Raw genomic sequence first — 23941 nt, forward strand, 5'->3', positions numbered from 1 at the left:
CCGAGCGGGATCGGTGCCACCCCAGACCTGACCTCCCCCAGTCGATGGAGGTGGGGGAGGAGGAGCTCACTGGGTAGGCAGGGCGGGACGTTCGAGATTATGATCTTATGAGCAGTGGCCTCCAAAGGGTCCACCGCCAGGAACGTCCCACCCACCGTGAGCCCCCTCTCCAGGGCGAGGTGGACCGCCCGCTCGGCCTTCAAAAAGAATACGGCCCGGCCGTACATCTTGGAGGCCGCGACAATGGCTGAGGGGCCGACAACCCCAGCCACTGCCTTCACGCAGATCTCGATGGACATGTCAGGGTGAGCGCAGCACTTAACCCCGAGCTGTCTGGTAATCAACGAAAACGGTGGCAGGGCCTTGGGAGTGGCGGGGGCTCTGGCCGCCACCATATCCGCATAGGTGGGCCGAGAAGGCCCTGCCACCGGCGACGCTGGCGAGGTCACCATGGTTGCTCGATGAGTGCTACGCCCACCCCGAGACTGCCCAGATGCACGGCAGGGCGTATATGTGTGTCCGTGGGGAGGGATAGAGGGTTCGGGTTGTAGGGAGGGATCGGTAATAGGCCTCTCTGCCCAGGTGGCAAGGCGGGGCCAGGGAGGGAAATAAAGGAGGGTGGGGAAGGTGGGTGGGGGTTCAGGTGCTCTCTCCCCGGAGTTAGAGAGGAGGTTGGAGGAGCAGGAGGGAGGGCGAGGGACAGGGCACTGAGGAGGGCCGGTGCCCCAGTCAGGAGTGGGGGGGGGGGTTGCCGGTGTTGGGGGCACCAGCAGTGGGTAGGGGGACTTTGCTCCTTCAGCTCTCTTGGGCGCAACAGTTCAAGTCCAGGGAGTCTTCACCGCCCCCCCCCTCCCCCTCACTGTAGATGGAAAACAGTCTTAATATTCTTCCCGCCCCCCCCCCTTCCCTTTCAGGCACCGACCTTCTGATGATGAGGGCAGCAGCCCAACCACTCAGTCCCTTGATGTTGAAATGTTTAAGTCGCGCTGTCCACCCTCCTGTAGATGGAAAAACAACAAAGAGAAACTCTCTCTGTGTCTTCTCCCCATCTCTCCCTCCAGGGAGAGAGCACCCTCCAGTGGCCGGACGGCAGGCCGGCTGGACGGCAGGCAGGCAAGCAGGCCAGATGGCAGGCCGGACAGCAGGCCGGCGATGGCGGCTGCTCCTCCTCCTCCTTCCTTCTGGGTGGGACTTGAGCACCTGGAAGGTGAAATCCTCCACAGAACCTCTCCGTAGAGTAGCAGCAACAACAGTGGTTCTCCACAAAAACCGGCGTCTCCCGTGAGCAAGCTCTGTAACAATGTTTCACTCACAGATGTTGGCCTCTTTTTAGGTCAAACCAAATAAACAAACTAAATAAACAAAGGCTGCTCAGGGAGACGAGAGATGAAGTCGCTGGGCCTCTGACGCAAATCTTTGCCTCATCACTGGACGCAGGTGAGGTCCCAGAGGATTGGAGGATAGCTAATGTGGTCCCATTATTTAAGAAGGGTAGGAAGGATAACCCGGGTAATTATAGGCCGGTGAGCTTGACGTCCGTGGTCGGGAAGTTGTTGGAGAAGATTCTTAGAGATAGGATGTATGCGCATTTAGAAAGGAATAAACTCATTAACGATAGTCAGCATGGCTTTGTGAGAGGGAGGTCATGCCTCACTAACCTGGTGGAGTTTTTTGAAGAAGTGACCAGAATGGTTGATGAGGGAAGGGCCGTGGATGTCGTCTATATGGACTTTAGTAAAGCGTTTGACAAAGTCCCTCATGGTAGGCTGGTGAAAAAGGTTGGATCTCATGGGATAAAGGGGGAGGTGGCTCGATGGGTGGAGAACTGGCTTGGTCACAGAAGACTGAGGGTGGTAGTGGAAGGGTCTTTTTCCGGCTGAATGCCTGTGACTAGTGGTGTTCCGCAGGGCTCTGTATTGGGACCTCTGCTGTTTGTGATTTATATAAACGATCTGGAAGAAGGTGTAACTGGGGTGATCAGTAAGTTTGCGGACAACACAAAATTGGCAGGACTTGCAGATAGTGAGGAACATTGTCAGAAGCTGCAGAAGGATATAGATAGTCTGGAAATTTGGGCAAAGAAATGGCAGATGGAGTTCAATCCTGATAAATGCGAAGTGATGCATTTTGGTAGAAATAATGTAGGGAGGAGCTATACGATAAATGGCAGAACCATAAAGGGTGTAGAGACGCAGAGGGACCTGGGTGTGCAAGTCCACAGATCCTTGAAGGTGACGTCACAGGTGGAGAAGGTGGTGAAGAAGGCATATGGCATGCTTGCCTTTATAGGACGGAGCATAGAGTATAAAAGTTGGGGTCTGATGTTGCAGATGTATAGAACGTTGGTTCGGCAGCATTTGGAATACTGCGTACAGTTCTGGTCATCACACTACCAGAAGGACGTGGAGGCTTTGGAGAGAGTACAGAGGAGGTTTACCAGGATGTTGCCTGGCATGGAGGGGCTTAGTTATGAGGAGAGATTGGGTAAACTGGGGTTGTTCTCCCTGGAAAGACGAAGGATGAGGGGAGACTTAATAGAGGTGTATAAAATTATGAAAGGCATAGATAGGGTGAACGGTGGGAAGCTTTTCCCCAGGTTGGTGGTGACGTTCACGAGGGGTCATAGGTTCAAGGCGAAGGGGGGAAAGTTTAACACAGATATCTTTACGCAGAGAGTGGTTGGGGTGTGGAATGGACTGCCTGCAGTGATAGTGGAGTCAGACACTTTCGGAACATTTAAGCGGTTATTGGATAGGCACATGGAGCGCACCAGGATGATAGGGAGTGGGATAGCTTGATCTTGGTTTCAGATAAAGCTCGGCACAACATCGTGGGCCGAAGGGCCTGTTCTGTGCTGTACTGTTCTATGTTCTATCAGAAGGACATATTTTACAGAGGGTGGTGGGGGCCTGGAATGCGCTGCCAGGCAAGGTGGTGGAGGCGGACACACTGCGAACGTTTAAGGCTTATCTAGATAGCCATATGAACGGAGTGGGAATGGAGGGATACAAAAGAATGGTCTAGTTTGGACCAAGGAGTGGCACAGGCTTGGAGGGGCGAAGAGCCTGTTCCTGTGCTGTATTGTTCTTTGTTCTTTCTTTTAAATTAAGTCAGGACAAAGTAAAAGGGGCAGCTCCCCAAAAGGAGGGGGAACAGCCCGAACAAAAATCAAAGCACAAAGGAAACTCAAAAACATCAAATCATAATGTGATTATTCGGGTCGATAACGCATCCCCTGAGGGGCATCCCCTGCCAGGGGGCTGCCCCTCAAGAAGAGATGGAGCACCGCGGGGTAGGGGGACATAAGGGCGGCACGGTAGCACAGTGGTTAGCACTGCTGCTTCACAGCTCCAGGGACCTGGGTTCGATTCCAGGTTTGGGTCACTGTCTGTGTGGAGTTTGCATGTTCTCCCCGTGTCTGCGTGGGTTTCCTCCGGGTGCTCCGGCTTCCTCCCACAGTCCAACATGTGTGGGTTAGGTTGATTGGCCATGCTAAAAATTGCCCCTTAGTGTCCTGAGATGCGTAGGTTAGAGGGATTAGTGGGTAAATATGTAGGGATATGGGGATAGGACCTGGGTGGGATTGTGGTCGGTGCAGACTCGATGGGCCAAATGGCGTCTTTCCGCACTATAAGGTTTCTTTCTAAGCACCCCAACCCCTGCGATGCCCAACGGGCGCGGAAGGCGTCAACCGTGCCCGTGGACACCGCATGCTCCCTCTCCAGGGACACCTGGCTGCGAACGTAGCCGCGGTAGAGGGGCAGACAGTCAGGATGGACGGCCCACTCGATCGCCCGCTGCCTGGACCGGTAAATGGCGCGTTTCGCCAGGCCCAGGAGCAGGTTCACGAGGAGGTCACCATGCCAACCCTCCCCTCCCCTCACCAGGTGTCCGTAGTACAGGAGCGTGGGACTGAAGTGCAAACAAAACATCAATAAAAGGTTCTTTCGGAAAACAAAAAGGGAGTGCAGCCAAAGACACAAAACATAGACATGGTCCACGGACTCCACAAGGTATCAGAAAGGGCAGTCTACGGAGCCCGTGAACCAGTGAATCCTACAATTGTGCGGAACTGCTGCATGCATCACCCTCCACCCCAGGTCCTCGATGTAATTGGGGGAGATCCCTCCGTAGAGGGACCTCCAGCGGGGACCTCCACCGCCTGGCGGCAACAAGGCCCGCCAAGGTGTATCCGGGCGACAGGCGAGGAGGCGGTAGTGGAAGGTGTGCAGCAGCAGCCCGTACAGGAAACGCCTCCGCGCGGTAGAAAAAGGCACGGAGGACATTTCCGCGAGGCGGCTCAGGCAGTGGGGCACCTCACCCGAGGTGAAGTTTTGGGCCAATGTGGAATTCCGTCCGAACAGGGGAACGCTCGGGCAGGATCCCACCGCACGCCTGCGCCGCCTCGAGACCGCATGCACTTTCAGGGCCGAGCACGACCGTCCTAAGGTCTAGGATGGCTTTGGCCGCGTGCCGGACGGTCGTCCCCGCGCGCTCAGCCAGCACGTGGGGGCTCATCCGGCCTGCCCCTCCGCCATCGAGCACGTCCCCAATCCTGGTCACCCCGGCGTCCACAGCCCCCCTCTCCGCCAGCCACCTGAAGTTATACGGCTGGAGGAGCGGATTCCTGAGCAGCGGCTCTCGCACGAGGCGACCGTGTTCCAGACAGTGAGGAGGTCCTGGTAAAAGACGGGCAACTCCTGCAGGGCGGTCGAAACACACCCCAGATTGATATGCAGGAGCTGCACGTCATAATTCAGGTCGTGCCACTGGCGGACAAATTACGTCGCCATGGCACACCATCGTGGAGAGGGCTCAACGTAAAGGTACCTCTGCAGGGCCTGGAGGCGGAAGGTCGCTAGCTGAGTGCAGAGGCACACCAGACCTCGTCCGCCCTCCGCAAGCGGGAGATGCAGAATCGCAGCAGGGACCCAGTGCAGTCGATTGTCCCAAAAGAACCGCACGAGGGTTCTCTGGATATTGGCGACAAAGCCAGGGGGAGGGATCAAAGGGACCAGCCGGTACCACAACATGGAGGCGACCAGCTGGTTTATGACGCGAACCCGTGCCCCATGGGACAGCACTCGGAGCAGTCCTGTCCAGCGATTCAGGCGGGCGGAGACTTTGGCCTCCAGCTCCCGCCAGTTCGCCGGCAAGGATTCCTCGGCTGGGCAGAGATGGGCCCCCAAGTAGAGGAGGTTTGTCCTGCTCCAGGTGAAAGGCCTGAGCTCCTCCGGAAGGGGGTCCGTCTCCCACAGGCCGACCAGGAGTCCAGAGAATTTGGCCCAGTTGATCCTGGCGGAGGACGCGGCAGAGTACACCGCCTGGCATTCTCGCATCCTCCACAGGTCAGCCGGGTCCGTGAACATGAGGAGCACGTCATCAGCGTAAGCTGACAGGACCACCCCTACGTCCGGTCCACGCAGAGTCAAACCCGACAACCTCCTCCGCAAGAGGCGCAGGAATGGCTCCACACATTTGGAATACAGTTGGCCGGACAAGGGGCAGTCCTGCCGTACTCCTCTCCCAAAGCGAAGGGGCGCCGTCAGGGACCCGTTAACCTTAATTAGACACTCTGCGGCAGAGTACAGTAATCGGATCCGGGCGACAAAATGCGTCCCGAACCCGAATGCCCGCAGAGTCCCGAGTAAATACTCGTGCTCCACCCTGTCGAACGCCTTCTCCTGATCTAATGACAAGAAGGCGTTCGACAGACCAGTCCTCTGGGAATGATGGATAAGGTCCTGGAGATTATCGTGAATAGAGCGGCCCGGGACCGTGTAGGACTGGTCAGGGTGGATCATGTGGTCCAGCACGGATCCAAGGCGTGAAGCCATAGCCCTGGCAAAGATTTTATAATCCGTGCTGAGGAGGGAGACCGGGCGCCAGTTTTTGAGGAGGCGGAGATCCCCCTTCTTGGGCAGCAGGGCAATGACGGCCCTGCGCCACGAAAGGGGCATCTCCCTGGTAGCAACGCTCTCCCCCAGGACCCCCGCGTAGTTGTTCCCCAGGACGCCCCTGAACGCCCTGAAGAACTCCACGGTCAGCCCGTTCAGCCCCAGGGCTTTGCCCCGACTGAGGCCATTGAGGGCGCCGGTCAGCTCAGCAAGGCTGATATTGGCCTCCAGCCGGCCGACGCCCTCCGGGCTGACCTGCGGCAGGTCCTCCCACAGAACTCTGCGGGCATCCTTGCTGGACGGATCCGGAGAGAAGATCGAGGTGTAATATTCCCGGGCAATGGTCCGGATGCCCTCCGGATCCAAGACGGGGGAACCGTCGTCGGCCAGCAGCGTAAGGAGCTGCTGACGGTTAGCCCGCCATTTTTCCAGCGAGTAGAAGAAGGGGGAGCCGCGGTCCAGGTCCACCCGGAACTGGAGCCGCGACCTCACGTACGCGCCACGAGACCTGGCAAGCTGCAGGTCCCGCAGCGCGCCCTTCTTCTCCCTGTACTCCAGCCGCAGGGCCGGGTCCGCGTTGGGCTAACTGAGACGTGCCTCCAGGTCGAGCACCTCCTTCTCCAACTCCTCGAGCCTGGATTTCCGCCTCTTTATCGACCCCCTCGTGTACTCCTGACAGAAGGTACGGACGTGAGTCTTGCCCATATCCCACCAGAGCCTCAAGGAGGGGAAGCCTCCCTGCTTCCTTCTCCAGCCGGCCCAGAATCGACGGAACGAGTCCAGGAAGCGCTCGTCTTCCAGCAGTGTGTTGTTAAAGTGCCAGTACGCGGACTCCCGCCGGACGCGAGACGGCACAAAGTCCGCCCACACCAGGCTGTGGTCCGTGCACGACACCAGCCGCACGGAGTCCGAAGACACGCCGGACACGTGCGCCCTCGAAATGTAAAGGCGGTCGAGTCTGGACGCTCCGGTTCCAGGCCTCATGTAGGTGAAAGCTCTGGAGCCAGAATGGAGATGTCTCCAGACGTCCACCAAGTCGTGGGTCCCGAGCAGGTCCCGCAACTTCACCATCGCCGGGGTGCACAGCCAGAGGCCGGTGCGGTCTCGTGCCTCGAGGGTACAGTTGAAATCCCCCCCGAGGATAATGCATTCGCCTCCCGCGATGGTGTCGAGATGAGCGGACACTTTCTCGTAGAAAGTCGGTTGCTGCGGTCCGCCGGTTGGGGCGTAGACGTTCAGCAAGTGAATGACCACGCCCCCCTCACGGACCGTCAAGTGCAGCAACCGGCCTGGCACCGGCTCCTTGACCCCCAAGATGTTCGGCTGATAATGCGGGGCCAACAAGATAGCCACCCCGCTCGAAGTGAGCGTGAGGTGGCTCATGTAGACCCCCCCTCGCCATTCCAGGAGCCATTGGGCTTCGTCTCCCGGAACGGTGTGGGTTTCCAGTAGGAAACACACCACATACTTCCCGTCACGGAGGACCGAGAAGTTCTGGAACCTGCGGTGTGGCTCACTGCTGCCGTTGATGTTGAGGCTGGCTATGGTCACCTTCATGTCAGCAGCTTAGTGCCACCGTCACCACTTATCTAAACGTGTGGGGGGGGGGCGCTAGCCAGTTACCTATCCAATCGGCACATGGAGCACACCAGGATGATAGGGAGTGGGATAGCTTGATCTTGGTTTCAGATAAAGCTCGGCACAACATCGTGGGCCGAAGGGCCTGTTCTGTGCTGTACTGTTCTATGTTCTATGTTCTACTCCCTTTCCAGTTTCTTCCAGCAGCGAGAAAGCTCTTTGCCACGGACACCCATGACCTGGGGTCATCAGTTTTCCCATTACTAGTTAAAATGGGAGACATCTGCTGCTCTTATTTGTCCTTGGCAAGCAATGTTCGCAGCCACAGCAGTGCATCTTATCTCTTTGAAAGGATTCTCTGATTTATCCAGCTGCTCTGCCCTTTTAAAAGTTTTATTTAAGTTTATTTATTAGTCACAAGTAGGCTTACATTAACACTGCAATGAAGTTACTATGAAAATCCCGAGTCGCCACACTCCTTCAGGTACACTGAATCAGTTCTATGATTCTACACGGAGGGAGAATTTAGCTTGACAAATGCACCTAACCAGCATGTCTTTCAGACTGTGGGAGGAAACCGGAGCACCCGGAGGAAACCCACACAGACATGGGGAGAAGATGCAGACTCTGCACAGAGCAGGGAATCGAACCTGGGTCCCTGTGAGGCAGCAATGCTCACCACTGTGCTACCATGCTGCCAGCTTCCCCATATCCCTGCAAATTGTTCCCTTTCAAGTATTTCCCCTTTGGAAAGAAACTATTGAATCTGCTTTCAGGCAGATCAGAACAACTCACTGTGTGGAAAACTGAAATAAAATCTCATCTCCCCCTCTGGCTCCTTTGCCAATGACCTTAGAGGGACTCACTTTCTGTTAAAGAGGCTGCCAACCCCTCTCACCCACTTTCCCTAAAGTGCATCAATCTCATCAGGAAAACTCCAGAAAAGTCAAATATTTTGACCAATAAAAGTTTATTAATCAAACAGAACATGGTTAAAACAAACAGAAAATGACTTGAGGATCAAAGACAACCAGAGTAAAAGGATGTTCACAATGTTCTGGACACAAATGTTTTCCCTTTAATTCATCTGTAGCCCTTTCTCTGCCCTCTTTGTGGAACACCTCCGCTCAGTCCACAAGCACAACCCTGACCTTCCGCTTGCTTGCCATTAGAATTCACCACCTTGCTCTCAATACTTTGCCTCAGCTTTCACAGTGGAGGACACTGGTACCATTCTTTTCAGAACAGGTTAGTCAGCGGAAATAGAAAAGGTAGAACTTAGAACAATCAACATCAATAGGGAAAAGGGACTCAGCAAGCTATTGGGATTGAGGGCAGACAAGTCCCCCGGGCCTGATGACGTACATCTTAGGATACTAAAGAAAGTGGTGGCGGAGATAGTGGATCCATTGGTTATAATGTTCCAAAATTCCCTGGACATGGGAAAGGTTCCAGTGGATTGGAAAAATGCTAATGTAACGCTGTAGTTGAGAATTCTGATTAATTCTGAATACTCAACATGAGGATAATTAGCAGCTAATGTTTTAATATGTGGTTTGAGAATAATACAAAATATTTAAGTAACATATTAATAAAGTTTCTAAGAAATGAATTTGTAATATGCCAGTAAAATGAAAGATGTATTCATTAAAGATACCAGCACAAGTCAGGCACAAATTATGCAACAAAGCAAATTACCCATGCACATTCAGGCCAGGGAATAATGCCAAATGATAAAGGCACCTTCATTTGATTTTAGAGCCAGTTTAAAGTGGTTAGAGAAATGCTGAATGATAAGAATGTTTCTTAAAGACTTGATTAGCTGTAAGTATTCGCATTCCAACCATTATTCATGTAAATTGAGTCTGTGTCTTTATATGCCCTGTTTGTGAACAGAATTCCCACTCACCTGAAGAAGGGGCTTGGAGCTCCGAAAGCTTGTGTGGCTTTTGCTCCAAAATAAACCTGTTGGACTTTAACCTGGTGTTGTTAAACTTCTTACTGAATCATAAGAAGCCATTTTTGGGAGAGAACTTCCGTAAAATGGACAGACGAATGACAGATCAATATTTGAAGGTGTCAAAATTGATTGAAGGACATGCCATTGTTAGATCGACAGAACAGTGAATGAATGAAATTGCTTTTAACTAAGAGCTGGGCTGTATAATCTGATAACAAAAAGTATAACCATTCTGCTCTTTGGCATGAAATCTGAGATCTTTTGAGAATGCCACATGGCTCATTTGCTGTGTAAAATCATAGAAAGGTGAAATCAGAAATCTTCCTTTTGGCCGAAAGAAATTTGTCTTTTCTTAATTGTACGTTTGTCTGAATATTTTTAACTTGTAATGTTTTTGATTCTAACATTTCAGTGTTTCAACAAAATTAGTGTTAAAAAAGTAAAATTTTATTACGCTTTGAAGGCTGAGTTTTGTCTACCTTTGCAAGAGTTTACTTATCAAAGTTGTTTTCTGGAACTTTCTTAAGTAATCCAGCCACCAAAATAGAACTCCCCACTTCAATTTGGTGACGAAACAGGATGTCCTTGGAACATCGACGATCGGGTGAATGCATCTCCTAGAACGGGTGAGTATATTTTTACTTGCTCACCTTACATCAGGGGGTGCACTCTCGATTGCCGAAGCCCAAGATATATCCGAACTCTTGTGGGGTCGCAAAGGTAAAACTGATAGCAGTGGTTCTGCACAAAGTGAATGAAAGTGTAGCAGTGAACAAGCTTGGATAATTTTGGGGGCGTGGGGGGAGCCAATGTGGAAAAGATATGGTCTTACTGCAAAAAATTTTAAAGAAAGGGAGAGCTATATTTTCGATAAGTTCGTAAAATTAGTTTAGCAATCTCCAAGGTTGTAAGCTATCCGTGGGTTGTATTGTTAGTAAGGAATAAAGCGATATAGGATCAGAAGGCATAGAATCTCTGTGGGTAAAGTTGAGGAATCGCAAAGGTAAAAAGACCCTGATGGGAGTCAGGATGTGGGGCAGAAAATAAATCAGGAGATAGAAAAGACATATAAAAAAGGCAATATTACTATAATCATGGGGGACTTCAATATGCAGGTGGACTGGGAAAATCAGGTAGGTAGTAGATCCCAAGAAAAGAAATTTGTGGAATGTCTAAGAGATGGTATTTTTTGGAGCAGCTTGTGACAAAGCTTACTTTGGAACAGGTAATTCTGGATTTGGAGATGTGTAATGAGGCAGACTTGATCAGGGAACTGAAGGTGAAGGAACTCTTAGGGAGCAGTGACCACAATATGATAGAATTTACCCTGCAGTTTGAGGGGGAGAAGCTGGAATCAGATGTAACGGTATTACAATTAAATAAAGGTTACTGCAAAGACATGAGGGAGGAGCTGACCAGAGTTGATTGGAAAGGGAATCTAGCAGGGAAAACAGTGGAACAGCAATGGCAGGGGTTTTTGGGGGTTATTCAGGAGGCACAGCAGAAATTCATCCGAAGGAGGAGGAAACATGCTAAGGGGAGGATGAGGCATCCATGGCTGACAAGGGAGGTCAAGGACAGCGTAAAAGCAAATGAAAAAGCACACAAAGTGGCGAGGATTAGTGGGAAGCCAGAAGATTGGGAAGCCTTTTAAATAGAGCAGAGGACAACTAAAAAAAGCAATAAGGTGGAGAGAAGATGAAATATGAGTGTAAACTAGCTAGTAATATAAAAGAAGAAAGGAAGAGTTTTTTTCAATATATAAAAGGTAAGAGAGAGGCAAAAATAGACATTGGCCCACTGGAAAATGAGGCTGGAGAAGTAATAATAGGAAACAAAGCAATGGCAGAGGAACTGAAGAGTTACTTCGCATCAGACTTCTCGGTGGAAGACACCGGTGGGGTGCCAGAGCTCCAAGAGAATTAGGGGGCATAGGTAAGTGTAGTGGCCATCACTAAGGAGAAGGTTCTGGGGAGACTGAAAGGTCTGAAGATGGATAAATAACCTGGACCGAATGGATTACACCCCCGGGTTCTAAAAGAAATAGCTGAGGAAATCGTGGAGGCATTGGTGGTGATCTTTCAGGAATCACTGGAGGCAGGGATGGTCCCAGAGGACTGGAAAATAGCTAATGTAACACCACTGGTTAAGAAGGGAGGGAGGCAGCAGACAGGACATTTTCGGCCAGTCAGCCTGACTTCTGTCATTGGCAAGATTTGAGAGTCCATTATTAAAGATGAGATCGCAGAGTACTTGGAAGTGCATGATAAAATAGGACTGAGACAGCACGGCTTTGTCAAGGGGAGGTCATGTCTGACAAATCTGTTCAAGTTCTTTGAGGAGGTAACAAGGAAGTGAGATAAAGGAGAACCAGTGGACTTGATTAATTTAGATTTCCAGAAGGCCTTTGACATGGTGGCGCACAGGAGACTGTTAAATAAGAGGTGAAGAAGAGCTTCCTGATGTCGCTGAAGTCTGAAAAATCGACAACTGCATACTGTCGGTGCCGCAGCAGACGTGTCTGGAATTATCATGATTACTGAGTATTGGAATACCCCGTAGTGTTAAGGGTAAGATCCTGGCACGGATAGAGGATTGGCTGACTGGCAGAAGGCAGAGAGTGGGGATAAAGGGGTCTTTTTCAGGATGGCAGCCGGTGACTAGTGGTGGCCTCAGGGTCAGTGCTAGGACCACAACTTTTCACAATATACATTAACGATTTGGAAGAAGGAACTGAAAGCACTGTTGCTAGGTTTGCAGATGATACAAAGATATGTAGAGGGACAGGTAGTATTGAGAAAGCGGGGGGCTGCAGAAAGACTTGGACAGGTTAGAAGAGTGGGCAAAGAAGTTGCAAATGGAATACAATGTGGAAAAGTGTGAGGTTATGCACTTTGGAAGGAGGAATGGAGGCATAGACTATTTTCTAAATGGGGAAATGCTTAGGAAATCAGAAGCACAAAGGGACTTGGGAATCCTTGTTCAAGATTCTCTTAAGCTTAATGTGCAGGTTCAGTCGGCAGTTAGGAAGGCAAATGCAATGTTAGCATTCATGTTGAGAGGGCTAGAATACAAGAGCAGACTTGTACTTCTGAAGCTGTATTAAGGCTCTGGTCAGACCCCATTTGGAGTATTGTGAACAGTTTTGGGCCTCATATCGAAGGAAGGATGTGCTGGCCTTGGAAAGGGTCCAGAGGAGGTTCACAAGAATGATCCCTGGAATGAAGAGCTTGTCATATGAGGAACGGTTGAGGACTCTGGGTCTGTACTCATTGGAGTTTAGAAGGATGAGAGGGGATCTTATTGAAACTTACAGGATACTGTGAGGCCTGGATAGAGTGGACGTGGAGAGAATGTTCTGATGAGTAGGAAAAACTAGAACCAGAGGGCACAACCTCAGGCTAAAGGGACGATCCTTTAAAACAGAGATGAGGAGGAATTTCTTCAGCCAGTGACTGGTGAATCTGTGGAACTCTTTGCCACAGAAGGCTGTAGAGGCCAGGTCATTGAGTGTCTTTAAGATAGAGATAGATATGTTCTTGGTTAATAAGGGGATCGGGGGTTATGGAGGAAAGGCAGAAGAATGGGGATGTGAAAAATATCAGCTATGATTGAATGGCAGAGCAGACTTGATGGGCTGAGTGGCCTAATTCTGCTCCTATTTCTCATGGTCTTATAGATAAGAGGAGAATATGGTGGTTTACTTTACCTTAAAAACAATCTAAAGAATGGCGGAGCTATATTTTCGATAAATTCAAAAATTAGCCTAGCAATCTCATAGATTTAGACTAGGAGATTCAGAATAGAGAAAGAAATAAAGTGGCAGAAGGAAATAATCAGGATTGAGGAATTGCAGGGTCCATAATTCAATCCGTTGTTGATGAAAAAACAAATTAATCAAGAAAATTATTGCAAGAGGGATGACCCTGGAGCCTCAGGCGAGATGCAGAGGAATTGGTGGAGTAAACAGACAAAACATAAATGGCAAGTGTTATTTTAGCTGCCACTACAAAAAATTGTTTAGCGAGAGAAGCAAAAGAGAAAGAAATTAGAGAGAAGCAAAAAGAAATTAGAGAGAGAGAAGAACTCAAAAAATTGGAACAAGATAAACAAGATCAGGAAAACAAAAAAAAGAAATTCAGGAAATTAATAAAAACTCAAAGCTTATAGACACCAAAAAAAGGGCTTAAAATAAAACAGCTCCAAGATCAAAGAATGCTTTCTGTGTTAAAAAGGGGCACATTGCCAAAAGATTGCTGTAAACAAGCCAAGTCTGATACAGACGGAAAGTTAACCCATTCAGTCCTAAAAAGGAAGAATCTTTGTGTTTTAAAAATTTGCAGCAATTAATATGAATTGTTAACTCAAATCAAAATATCATAGGAAGGGGGGAGAATGTTTAGTGAGAAGTGTGAAGTTTACATTTGTCCCCATTGGATATTTTGTGATAACAGCACCGACTAAATTAGGGCTATTCAACAATGGCAGTGACCTCACAGCATTCTGATTAGATTGTGAGGAGTGGAAGTTTAAAATCAGCAAACTAATCAGGAGAATGAGATGAGTCACGCAGAACACAGAGTAAATTTAGATATAAATTTTAAATATAGGAAAATTGCAACAGATATAAGGTGGGCTCAAAAGAGAATTAATTCAGCAGAATAAATAAACACTGAAGAAAGTAAACAGGGTGATTAATTGACATTAGAAAGCTCATATCACTAACATAGGAAGAATGTGTTCAAGCGAGCTACTTTAATGTAACAATGTTATTTAAGATGAAGAATGAATAATCAAAATAAGTTACTACCTGGAATCAAATTGAAAGGTTTGATTTCTGTTTCAAAGATTGTATTATGCTATAGAAGTCAGTTTCACAGCAGAGAAACTTAATAAATTGTTAACTGCAAAATGACAATTGGCGCCCCTAGAGTCTGATGGTGATATGGATTTCCCGATGTATATGGAGATGCTAGAAGGACAGAATTGTATCAAGTTAATTGATACGAGGACAACTATATCACTAACAGATTTGAATTTACCAACCATTGATCAAACAACAGAATAACATGGAGTTACTGGGGAAGTTAAAGTCGCACTGCTCAGTATATCAACAATTAAAAAACATTTTCAAATCTGAATGTGTCAAAATAAAGAAGGAAGCATTCTGGGGATAGAGTTATTGTCTAGTTAGGGGCGATAATTGATGTCAGAACAGGAAACATCAAATAGCACCACATATTCAAACAGAATAAATAGAGAAAAAGGAAAGATTGTAGCATTTCTGGAATAGCAGCATTTCAAACAGATTGGGAAAAGTGATCAATCTGTGAAAAGATTGGCTGCACAATAGCCTCGAATTTGGGCTAGAAATAAACAATACTGTGGAAGTTCAAATGTCCCACCAGAAAAGATTCAGGGAGAAGTTCAAGATGTTAGATGCATTATCGCGCAGTTAGAAAAACAAGGAGTAGTGACAAAGACAGTGTCTCCTACTAATTCACTTATATGGCCGATTAAAAAACAGACGGAAGTTATAGGTTAACTGTGGATTACACACTAGATATGCAACACGGGCACACCCAATGGTTGCAAACCCAGCTAGCATCCTAAACACAATTGAAGCAGACCAAGAAATCTTCACTGTATTAGATGTGGCCAATGGATTCTGGTCCATACCAGTAGCAAGAGAATCATAGAATCATAGAAACCCTACAGTGCAGAAAGAGGCCATCTGGCCCATCGAGTCTGCACTGACCACAATCCCACCCAGGCCCTACCCCCATATCCCTACACATTTACCCGCTAATCCCTCTAACCTATGCATCTCAGGACACTAAGGGGCAATTTTAGCATGGCCGATCAACCTAACCCGCACATCTTTGGACACATCTTTGAACATCAGTACAAATTTGCCTTCACAATAGGATATCAGCAATACACATGGACTCTGGTGAACTGGTGCGACAACAATAATCTCTCACTCAATGTCAACAAAACGAAGGAGATTGTCATCAACTTCAGAAAGCATAAAGGAGAACATGCCCCTGTCTACATCAATGGCGATGAAGTAGAAAGGGTCAAGAGCTTCAAGTTTGTAGGGGTCCAGATCACCAACAACCTGTCCTGGTCCCCCCATGCCGACACTATAGTTAAGAAAGCCCACCAACGCCTCTACTTTCTCAGAAGACTAAGGAAATTTGGCATGTCAGCTCCGACTCTCACCAACTTTTACAGATGTACCATAGAAAGCATTCTTTCTGGTTGTATCACTGCTTGATATGGCTCCTGCTCTGCCCAAGACCGCAAGGAACTACAAAAGGTCGTGAACGTAGCCTAATCCATCACACAAACCAGCCTCCTATCCATTGACTCTGTCTACATTTCCCGCTGCCTCGGCAAAGCGGCCAGCATAATTAAGGACCCCACGCACCCCGGACATTCTCTCTTCCACCTTCTTCCTCAGGAAAAAGATACAAAAGTCTGAGGTCACGTATCAACCGACTGAAGAACAACTTCTTACCTGCTGCTGTCAGACTTTTGAATGGACTTCCCTTGCATTAAGTTGATCTTTCTCTACACTCTAGATATGACTGTGACACTACGTTCTGCACTCTCTTGTTTCCTTCTCTATGAATGGTATGTTTTGTCTGTATAGCACGCAAGAAACAATGATTTTTACTGTATGCTAATACATGTGACAATAATAAATCAAATGCCACAGGGATTTCACAATAGTCCAGCCATATTTCATAAACACATGTCACAAATAATTGAACCTATCAAATGTGTAGGTACAACCATCTTACAATACGTAGATGATGTTCTGATTGCCTCAAACACCCACACAACACATTACTTTGCCTTGCACACAGTATTTAAAACAATGCAAAATACCGGTCTCAAACTTAACCCAAGTAAAGCCCAGTTGGGACAGGAGAAAGTGATATATTTGGGACACATCATCTCACAGGAAAAAATGGAAATTCCAAAAGATCGAAAAAAGGCAATGTTATCTATGCCACAGCCAGTCACTGTAAAGGGAGCAAGACAAGTATTGGGGTTGTTTAATTACTACGGGAACTTTGTGGAAGATTATGTCGGCTTAGGATGAAAGTAAGGAGGTGTGGGATAGAGGGAAAGTTGGCCGATTGGATAGGTAACTGGCTATCTGATCGAAGACACAGGGTGGTGGTGGATGGAAAATTTTCGGACTGGAGGCAGGTTGCTAGCGGAGTGCCGCAGGGATCGGTGCTTGGTCCTCTGCTCTTTGTGATTTTTATTAATGATTTAGAGGAGGGGGCTGAAGGGTGGATCAGTAAATTTGCTGATGACACCAAGATTGGTGGAGTAGTGGATGAGGTGGAGGGGTGTTGTAGGCTGCAAAGAGACATAGATAGGATGCAAAGCTGGGCTGAAAAATGGCAAATGGAGTTTAACCCTGATAAATGTGAGGTGATTCATTTTGGTAGGACAAATTTAAATGTGGATTACAGGGTCAAAGGTAGGGTTCTGAAGACTGTGGAGGAACAGAGAGATCTTGGGGTCCATATCCACAGATCTCTAAAGGTTGCCACTCAAGTGGATAGAGCTGTGAAGAAGGCATATACAGTGTGTTAGCTTTTATTAACAGGGGGTTGGAGTTTAAGAGCCATGGGGTTATGCTGCAACTGTACAGGACCTTGGTGAGACCGCATTTGGAATATTGCGTGCAGTTCTGGTCACCTCACTATAAGAAGGATGTGGAAGCGCTGGAGAGAGTGCAGAGGAGATTTACCAGGATGCTGCCTGGTTTGGAGTGTCGGTCTTATGAGGAAAGGTTGAGGGAGCTGGGGCTGTTCTCTCTGGAGCGGAGGAGATTGAGGGGAGACTTAATAGAGGTTTATAAAATGATGAAGGGGATAGATCGAGTGAACGTTCAAAGACTATTTCCTCGGGTGGATGGAGCTATTACAAGGGGGCATAACTATAGGGTTCATGGTGGGAGATATAGGAAGGATATCAGAGGTAGGTTCTTCACGCAGAGAGTGGTTGGGGTGTGGAATGGACTGCCTGCAGTGATAGTGGAGTCAGACACTTTAGGAACATTTAAGCGGTTATTGGATAGGCACATGGAGCACACCAGGATGGTAGGGAGTGGGATAGCTTGATCTTGGTTTCAGATGAAGGTCGGCACAACATCGTGGGCCGAAGGGCCTGTTCTGTGCTGTACTGTTCTATGTTCTATGTTCTATGTTCTATGTTCTGTTAGTAAATCCTTTATAGGTTTCCATAAAAGGAGGAAAACATAGTCAAGAAAAAGTTGAATGGGGAGAAAAAGAGAAGAAAGCATTTGCAGATTTAAAGTCAGCCTCAGTCAGGATTCCAGCACTGGGTTTACCAGACCTTAATAAACCATTTCACATATTCCGTCAAGAAAATGATGGAATACAAACAGCTGTAGTCACCCAGAAAGATAGAGACAAATTAAGACCAGTAGGCTATTATTCAGCACAATTAGATTCAGTTACTAGATGAATGCATAGATGCATTAGCTTGTGCCTCTTGGGCCATAAATGTCTCTGAACCATAAACACTTATGGGAAAAATAATTCTTCATAGTCCACAGAGCATTGTACAGTATTTAGAAGTGGGAAGACTGAAAGGAATCTCAGGTGGAAGGAGATCAAAATGGGAGGCTAATAAGAAGTCTCACAGCACTAGGTTAAAGTCCAACAGGTTTATTTGCACACAACGTAGAGTCGCTGAGCAGAGACTGATAGCCAAGTTCCGCACACATGAGGACGGCCTCAACCAGGATCTTGGGTTCATGTCACACTATCTGTAACCCCCATGACTTGCCTGGGCTTGCAAAATCTCACTAACTGTCCTGGCTGGAGACAATACACATCTCTTTAACCTGTGCTTAATGCTCTCTCCACTCACATTGTCTGTACCTTTCAGACTTGATTACCTGTAAAGACTCACATTCCAACCATTATTTTGTAAATTGAGTTTGTGTCTTTATATGCCCTGTTTGTGAACAGAACTCCCACTTACCTGACAAAGGAGCAGCGCTCCAAAAGCGAGTGGCTTTTGCTACCAAATAAACCTGTTGGACTTTAACCTGGTGTTGTGAGACGACTTACCCCAGTCCAACGCTGGCATCTCCACATCAAGGCTAATCTCTTACCAGAGGATAAGCATGTGGAAATCAGTAAGGATGAGAGAGATAACCCAGCTGGGGGACTCATAGTACTGGGGACCAAACATGAATCTGTGGGCCCTATTTTACCATTTCGATTCTAAGTGCTGGGCGGATTTGAAATTAGGAGTGTTTCAGATCCGACTTTTAGACCTGTTCTCAGGCGCCCCCATACGCACTCTGTCTGAAAAAATATCAGCGATTCTGAATTGTGCTGCAGAAGCCTGTGGGTGGGGCTTAACGCACCTGAAATCCTGCAGCTTCGATCGGCGCCTCCAAATGGACATGCGCAGACATAAAAATGATAGAATAACGCTCCACATCCCTCCCAGGCTGGATAATGCCTCCCCCTGGTCCCCACAGACATTTCCCGACCATCACAACATTAATGACCCCCTTATCCCCCCACCGCCCACCACCCAGACTGATCGTGGGCCCCTCCCCCTCCCCTACACTGATCTCAGGCAGAATGGCACTGGACCCCACCTTACCCTCCCTACTGATCTCAGGCAGAGTGGCAGCGGGACCCCCCTCCCCACCACCGATATCAGGCAGAGTGGCAGCGGACACCCCTTCCCCCTCCCACCGATCTCAGGCAGAGAGATCCACCCTCTCCCCTCCACCCTACAGATATCATGCAGAGTGATCCCCCTCACCCCACCCCGGACTCTCCCACACAAGACCCCCATCTCCTCCGGACTCCAATGGCTGTGTGACACCTCCCTCTCTCTCCCCTGTCCCCATTCGTTGAGGCACTGATCCACCACCACCCCCTGCCCCTCCACCCCCATCAGCACACCTGCAAGTGCTCACTTGCCTTTCCCTCAATGATAACAAGCAAACTGCATGGAACTTGCTGGAATGTTCTGCCAAACTGCCTGCAGCTGATCTGCCCTAACGAGGGGCAGCTCCATTAAAAACTCAAGAGTGGACAGGCAGGCAGGCATTCCTGCACAAAATGTGCGCACGACCAGCCCCCCGATTTACTGAGGGCGACCTCGGGAAGCTGCTGGATGCAGCAGAGGCGAGGCGGGACACCCTCTTCCCCCCAGGTGGACGCAGATCCAGGGGCACTGATGGAAATGCAGCACACGCACCCAAGGAAGCAGCTGTGATCAAAGTTCAAGCACACAAACTAATCACTAGAAAAGACCAAGAGGGAATTATAGCAGAATTAGCAGCTAAAAGATTATTAGAACAAAAGTTAGAGGAAACCCAATTAGCTGATATAGTTGCTATACAAACTAAAGATGACACTGAATTAAACATAAAGCAGATTCAATAACAGGTCTCAGAAGAAGAGAAAAACAGATGGAAAGAACTGGGAGGAAAAAAAGATTGGATGAAATTAGCTGAAAAAGAAAATCCAAATTGACCAATTGCAGAAGATAGGGTTATGGTACAATTAATGTCTCACAAAAAAGGATTTAGCACTAGATGGGAGTTTCATTTACCTTTGCAAGAGTTTACTTATCAAAGTTGCTTTTTAGAACTTTCTAAAGTAATCTGGCAACCAAAATAGAACTCCCCACTTCAAGCGTTCTTACTCTAAAAAGGAGGGAGGTAAAATGTGGGAAATTACAGACCAGTTAGTTTAACATCTGTTGTTGGGAAAGTGTTAGAATCAATTATCAAGGAAGCAATATCAGGACATTTGGAAAGTCAAAATGCTATCCATCAGAGTCAGCATGGTTTTATGAAGGGCAAATCATGTTTGACTAATTTGCTAGAGTTCTTCCAAGATGGAACAAGTAAAGTGAACAATAGGAATCCTGTAGATGTAGTATATCTGGACTTCCGGAAGGCATTTGATAAGGTGCCGCACAAAAGGTAAATTCACAAGGTTAGATCACATGGGATTAGGGGTAATTTATTAGTTTGGATAGGTGACTGGCTGATGGACGGAAAACAGAGAGTTGGGATAAATGTTTTTTTTTCTGGATGGCAGGGAGTAACTAGTGGGGTGCCACAGTGTTCAGTCCTTGGGCCCCAGATATTTACAATCTATATTAACAACTTGGATACAGGGACAGAAGGCTCTGCAGCCAAATTTGCAAATGACACAAAAATAGGTGGGACAGTAAGTTGCAATGAGGAAATAAGAACCTTAAAAATGCAGACAGATAGGTTAGGAGAGCAAGCCGAAATGTGGCAGATAAGAGTTTATTGGATAAGTGTGCGTCATGCATTTTGGTCAGAAAAACGGGAAGGCGACTTATTATCTAAATGGGGAGAGGTCGGGGTGCTCCGGTGCAGAGGGATCGGAGTGTCCTCGTTCATGAGTCACAGAAAACTAGCATGCAGGTACAGCAGATAACAAAGAAAGCGAATGGAACGCTGGCATTTGTAGCTAAAGGAATAGAATATCAAGGTAATAAAATATTATTGCAACCAGACAAGACATTGGTGAGACCGCACCTGGAGTATTGTGCACAGTTTTGGTCCCCTTATTTGAGGAAAGATGTAGTGGCATTGGAGGCAGTTCAGAGGAGGTTCACTAGATTGATTCCAGAGATGAGGGGTCTGTCGTTTGAAGTGCAATTGATCAGTTTCGGCCTATACGTTCTGGAATTTAGAAGAATGAGAGAAGATCAAATTGAGGTATACAAGATGATAAAAGGTGTGGATAAAGTAGACGTGAAGCGTATGCTTCCTCTTGTGGGGCATTCTAGGATGAGAGATCATAGTCTGAGGATAAGGGGTAGCAAATTTAAAACAGAGTTGAGAAGAAACTACTTGTCTCAAAGGGCTGTGAGTGTGGAATTCACTCCCCAAAATGCGGTGGATGCTGGGACAGTGTGTAAATTTAAGGAGGAGTTAGACAGATTTTTAAATGGGTAATGGGGAGGAGGCAGGAAAATGGAAATGAGGAGTATATCAGCCATCACTGAATGGTGGAGCGGACTCGATGGGCTGAATGGCCTAATTCTGCTCCTATATCTTATGAACTTTGCTCACATTTCTGCCCTCGGCCTGCTGCAATGTTCCCGAGATGCCCAACACAAGCTGAACGAACAGCCCCTCATCTTCCCATGAGGCACTCTATACCCTTCTGGACTCAACATTGAGTTCAACAACTTCACAGCCTGAACTCTCTCCTCCATTTTGATTTGTTCTTTTGCCGAGTGCCAGTCTGCAACTTGTTTTCATGTTTTTTGGCTTCCAGACAGAGCTATCCTTTATTCTGCCATTAACACTAACTCTGGTCCAATGCTTTGTTTCTTTACTGCAACCATTACCTCTCCCTTTGCCTTTTGTTCCAGGACATTTTTGTCATTTAATCTCACCCACCCTTTAACCAATCCCTGACTTTCCCTTTTGTTCTACCTGACCCTCCCACCTGTCTCACCAGCATCAAACCCATCACATTTCTCCCTCTCTTTAGTTCTGAATTGGAGTTACATAAGAGGTGAAACATTAACTCGGTTTCTCTCTCCACAGCTGCTGCCAGACTTGCTGTGTTTTTCCAGTTCTTTCTGTATTTATTTTAAATCTACCTGTAGTGGTAGGAAAAACACTATTTACTATCCAGGATAAAATAAATATCCTTCATCAGCTTTTGTGGATCATTTTAGTGGAAATGCGCTCTCCCAGGTTCAAAGAGCATCAGCCCACAGGAGGCAAAGTTGTGAGACCGGCCAGTCCAGCAGAAAGAAACCCTCCGACCCTTCCCAGTGACCAACTGTCAGAATGAACAAAATGCAGTCCTGGATGTAATTGAGAGCAGAAGCAATAAAAGCAGAATCCAACTCCTAGAATCACTTGTGAACTCGCTGGTGTCTCTGCAGGTTGGATAACCAAGTGAATCCTTTCCCACACACAGAGCAGGTGAACTGTTTCTCCATGGTGTGAACTCGCTGGTGACTCAGCAGGGAGGATGAATCACTGAATCCCTTCCCACATTCAGAACAGGTGAATGGTCCGTCCCCAGTGTGAACTCGCTGGTGTACCCGCCAATGCGAAGATGTTCTAAACCTCTTTGTGCAGTGAGAGCAACTGAACGGTCTCTCCTCAGTGTGAATGCGCTGGTGGTCCATCAGTTCCTCTGAGCTTTTGAAGCCGCTCTCACACTCAGAGCATTTAAAGGGTCTCTCCTGGGTGTGAATGAACTTATGCCTCTGCAGTACGGAGAACCGATTGAATCCCTTCCCACATACAGAGCAGGTGAATGGCTTCTCTCTGCTGTGAACTCGCTGGTGTCTCTGCAGAATGGATGATGTAATAAACCTCTTTGTGCAGTGAGAGCAGCTGAACGGTCTCTCCCCGGTGTGAATACGCTGGTGGACCCTCAGGTCCGAAGCACGTTTGAAGCTGCTCCCACAGTCAGAGCATTTAAAGGGTCTCTCATTGCTGTGAGTGCCTTTGTGTCTCAGCAGGTTACATGAAACACTGAATCCCATCCCACACACAGAGCAGGTAAACGGCCTTTCCCCGGTGTGAACTCGCTGGTGTATCTGCAGGTGGGATGACCTTGTAAATCTCTTTGTGCAGTGAGAGCAGCTGAACGGTCTCTCCTCAGTGTGAATCCGCTGGTGGGACACCAGTTCTCCAGAGATCTTCAAGCCGCTCTCACAATCAGAGCATTTAAAGGGTCTCTCCTGGGTGTGAGTGAAATTGTTACTCAGGCTGGATAACTGAGTGAATCCCTTCCCACACATACAGCAGGTGAATGGTCTCTCCCAAGAGTGAACTCGCTGGTGTCTATGCAGATTAGCTAACTGAGTGAATCCCTTCCCACATAAATAGCAGGTGAATGGCCTCTCCCCAGTGTGACTGCGTCGATGTATTTCCAGCTCAGATGGGACTCTGAATCCCTTCCCACAGTCCCCACATTTCCACGGTTTCTGCATGGTACGGGTGTCCTTGTGACTTTCCAGCTTTGTTGATCAGTTGAAACCTCGTCCACACACTGAACACAGGTACAGTCTCTTCCCACTGTGAATGCTGCAATGTATTTTCAGGCTGTGTAACTGGTTAAAGCTCTTTCCACACTCAGTGCACTGGAACACTCTCACTTGGGTGTGTGTGTGTCTTGGTGCTTTTCCAGTCACACTGATGTTCAAAATCTTCCGAAGCTGACAGAACAGAGAAACATTTCTCCTTCTAGATTCAAAGGTCGATATATTCAGGTCAATTGAATTGAGTGAAGCTGTCAGATGTTGATGTGACGTCTGTTTTGAGATTTCTGTCTATAAATTCTCACCTTCTGATATCCTGTAAACGAGTTTGAAAAATTCATCAGTGTCAGTACAGGATAGAAATTCAGAACAGACAAATCTAGTTTCTATGGAACATTCTTTCCTCTCATTCCCAAAAGCTGTA

At 47.8% G+C, this 23941-nt stretch overlaps 1 protein-coding gene across 1 annotated transcript in view; it reads right to left on the reverse strand.

Annotated features, from left to right (window-relative positions):
* LOC144510907 (uncharacterized) overlaps positions 1 to 23941 on the reverse strand; it is a 347486-nt gene that overhangs the window by 15394 nt on the left and 308151 nt on the right. The window contains exon 17 of the mRNA XM_078240963.1: positions 5991 to 6251. Within this exon, the coding sequence (XP_078097089.1) occupies positions 5991 to 6251 (261 nt within the window). The remainder of the gene's footprint in view (positions 1 to 5990; positions 6252 to 23941) is intronic.

Source organism: Mustelus asterias, chromosome 23 (genome assembly GCF_964213995.1).
Source record: "Mustelus asterias chromosome 23, sMusAst1.hap1.1, whole genome shotgun sequence".
In the NCBI taxonomy this organism is placed as follows: Eukaryota; Metazoa; Chordata; class Chondrichthyes; order Carcharhiniformes; family Triakidae; genus Mustelus; species Mustelus asterias.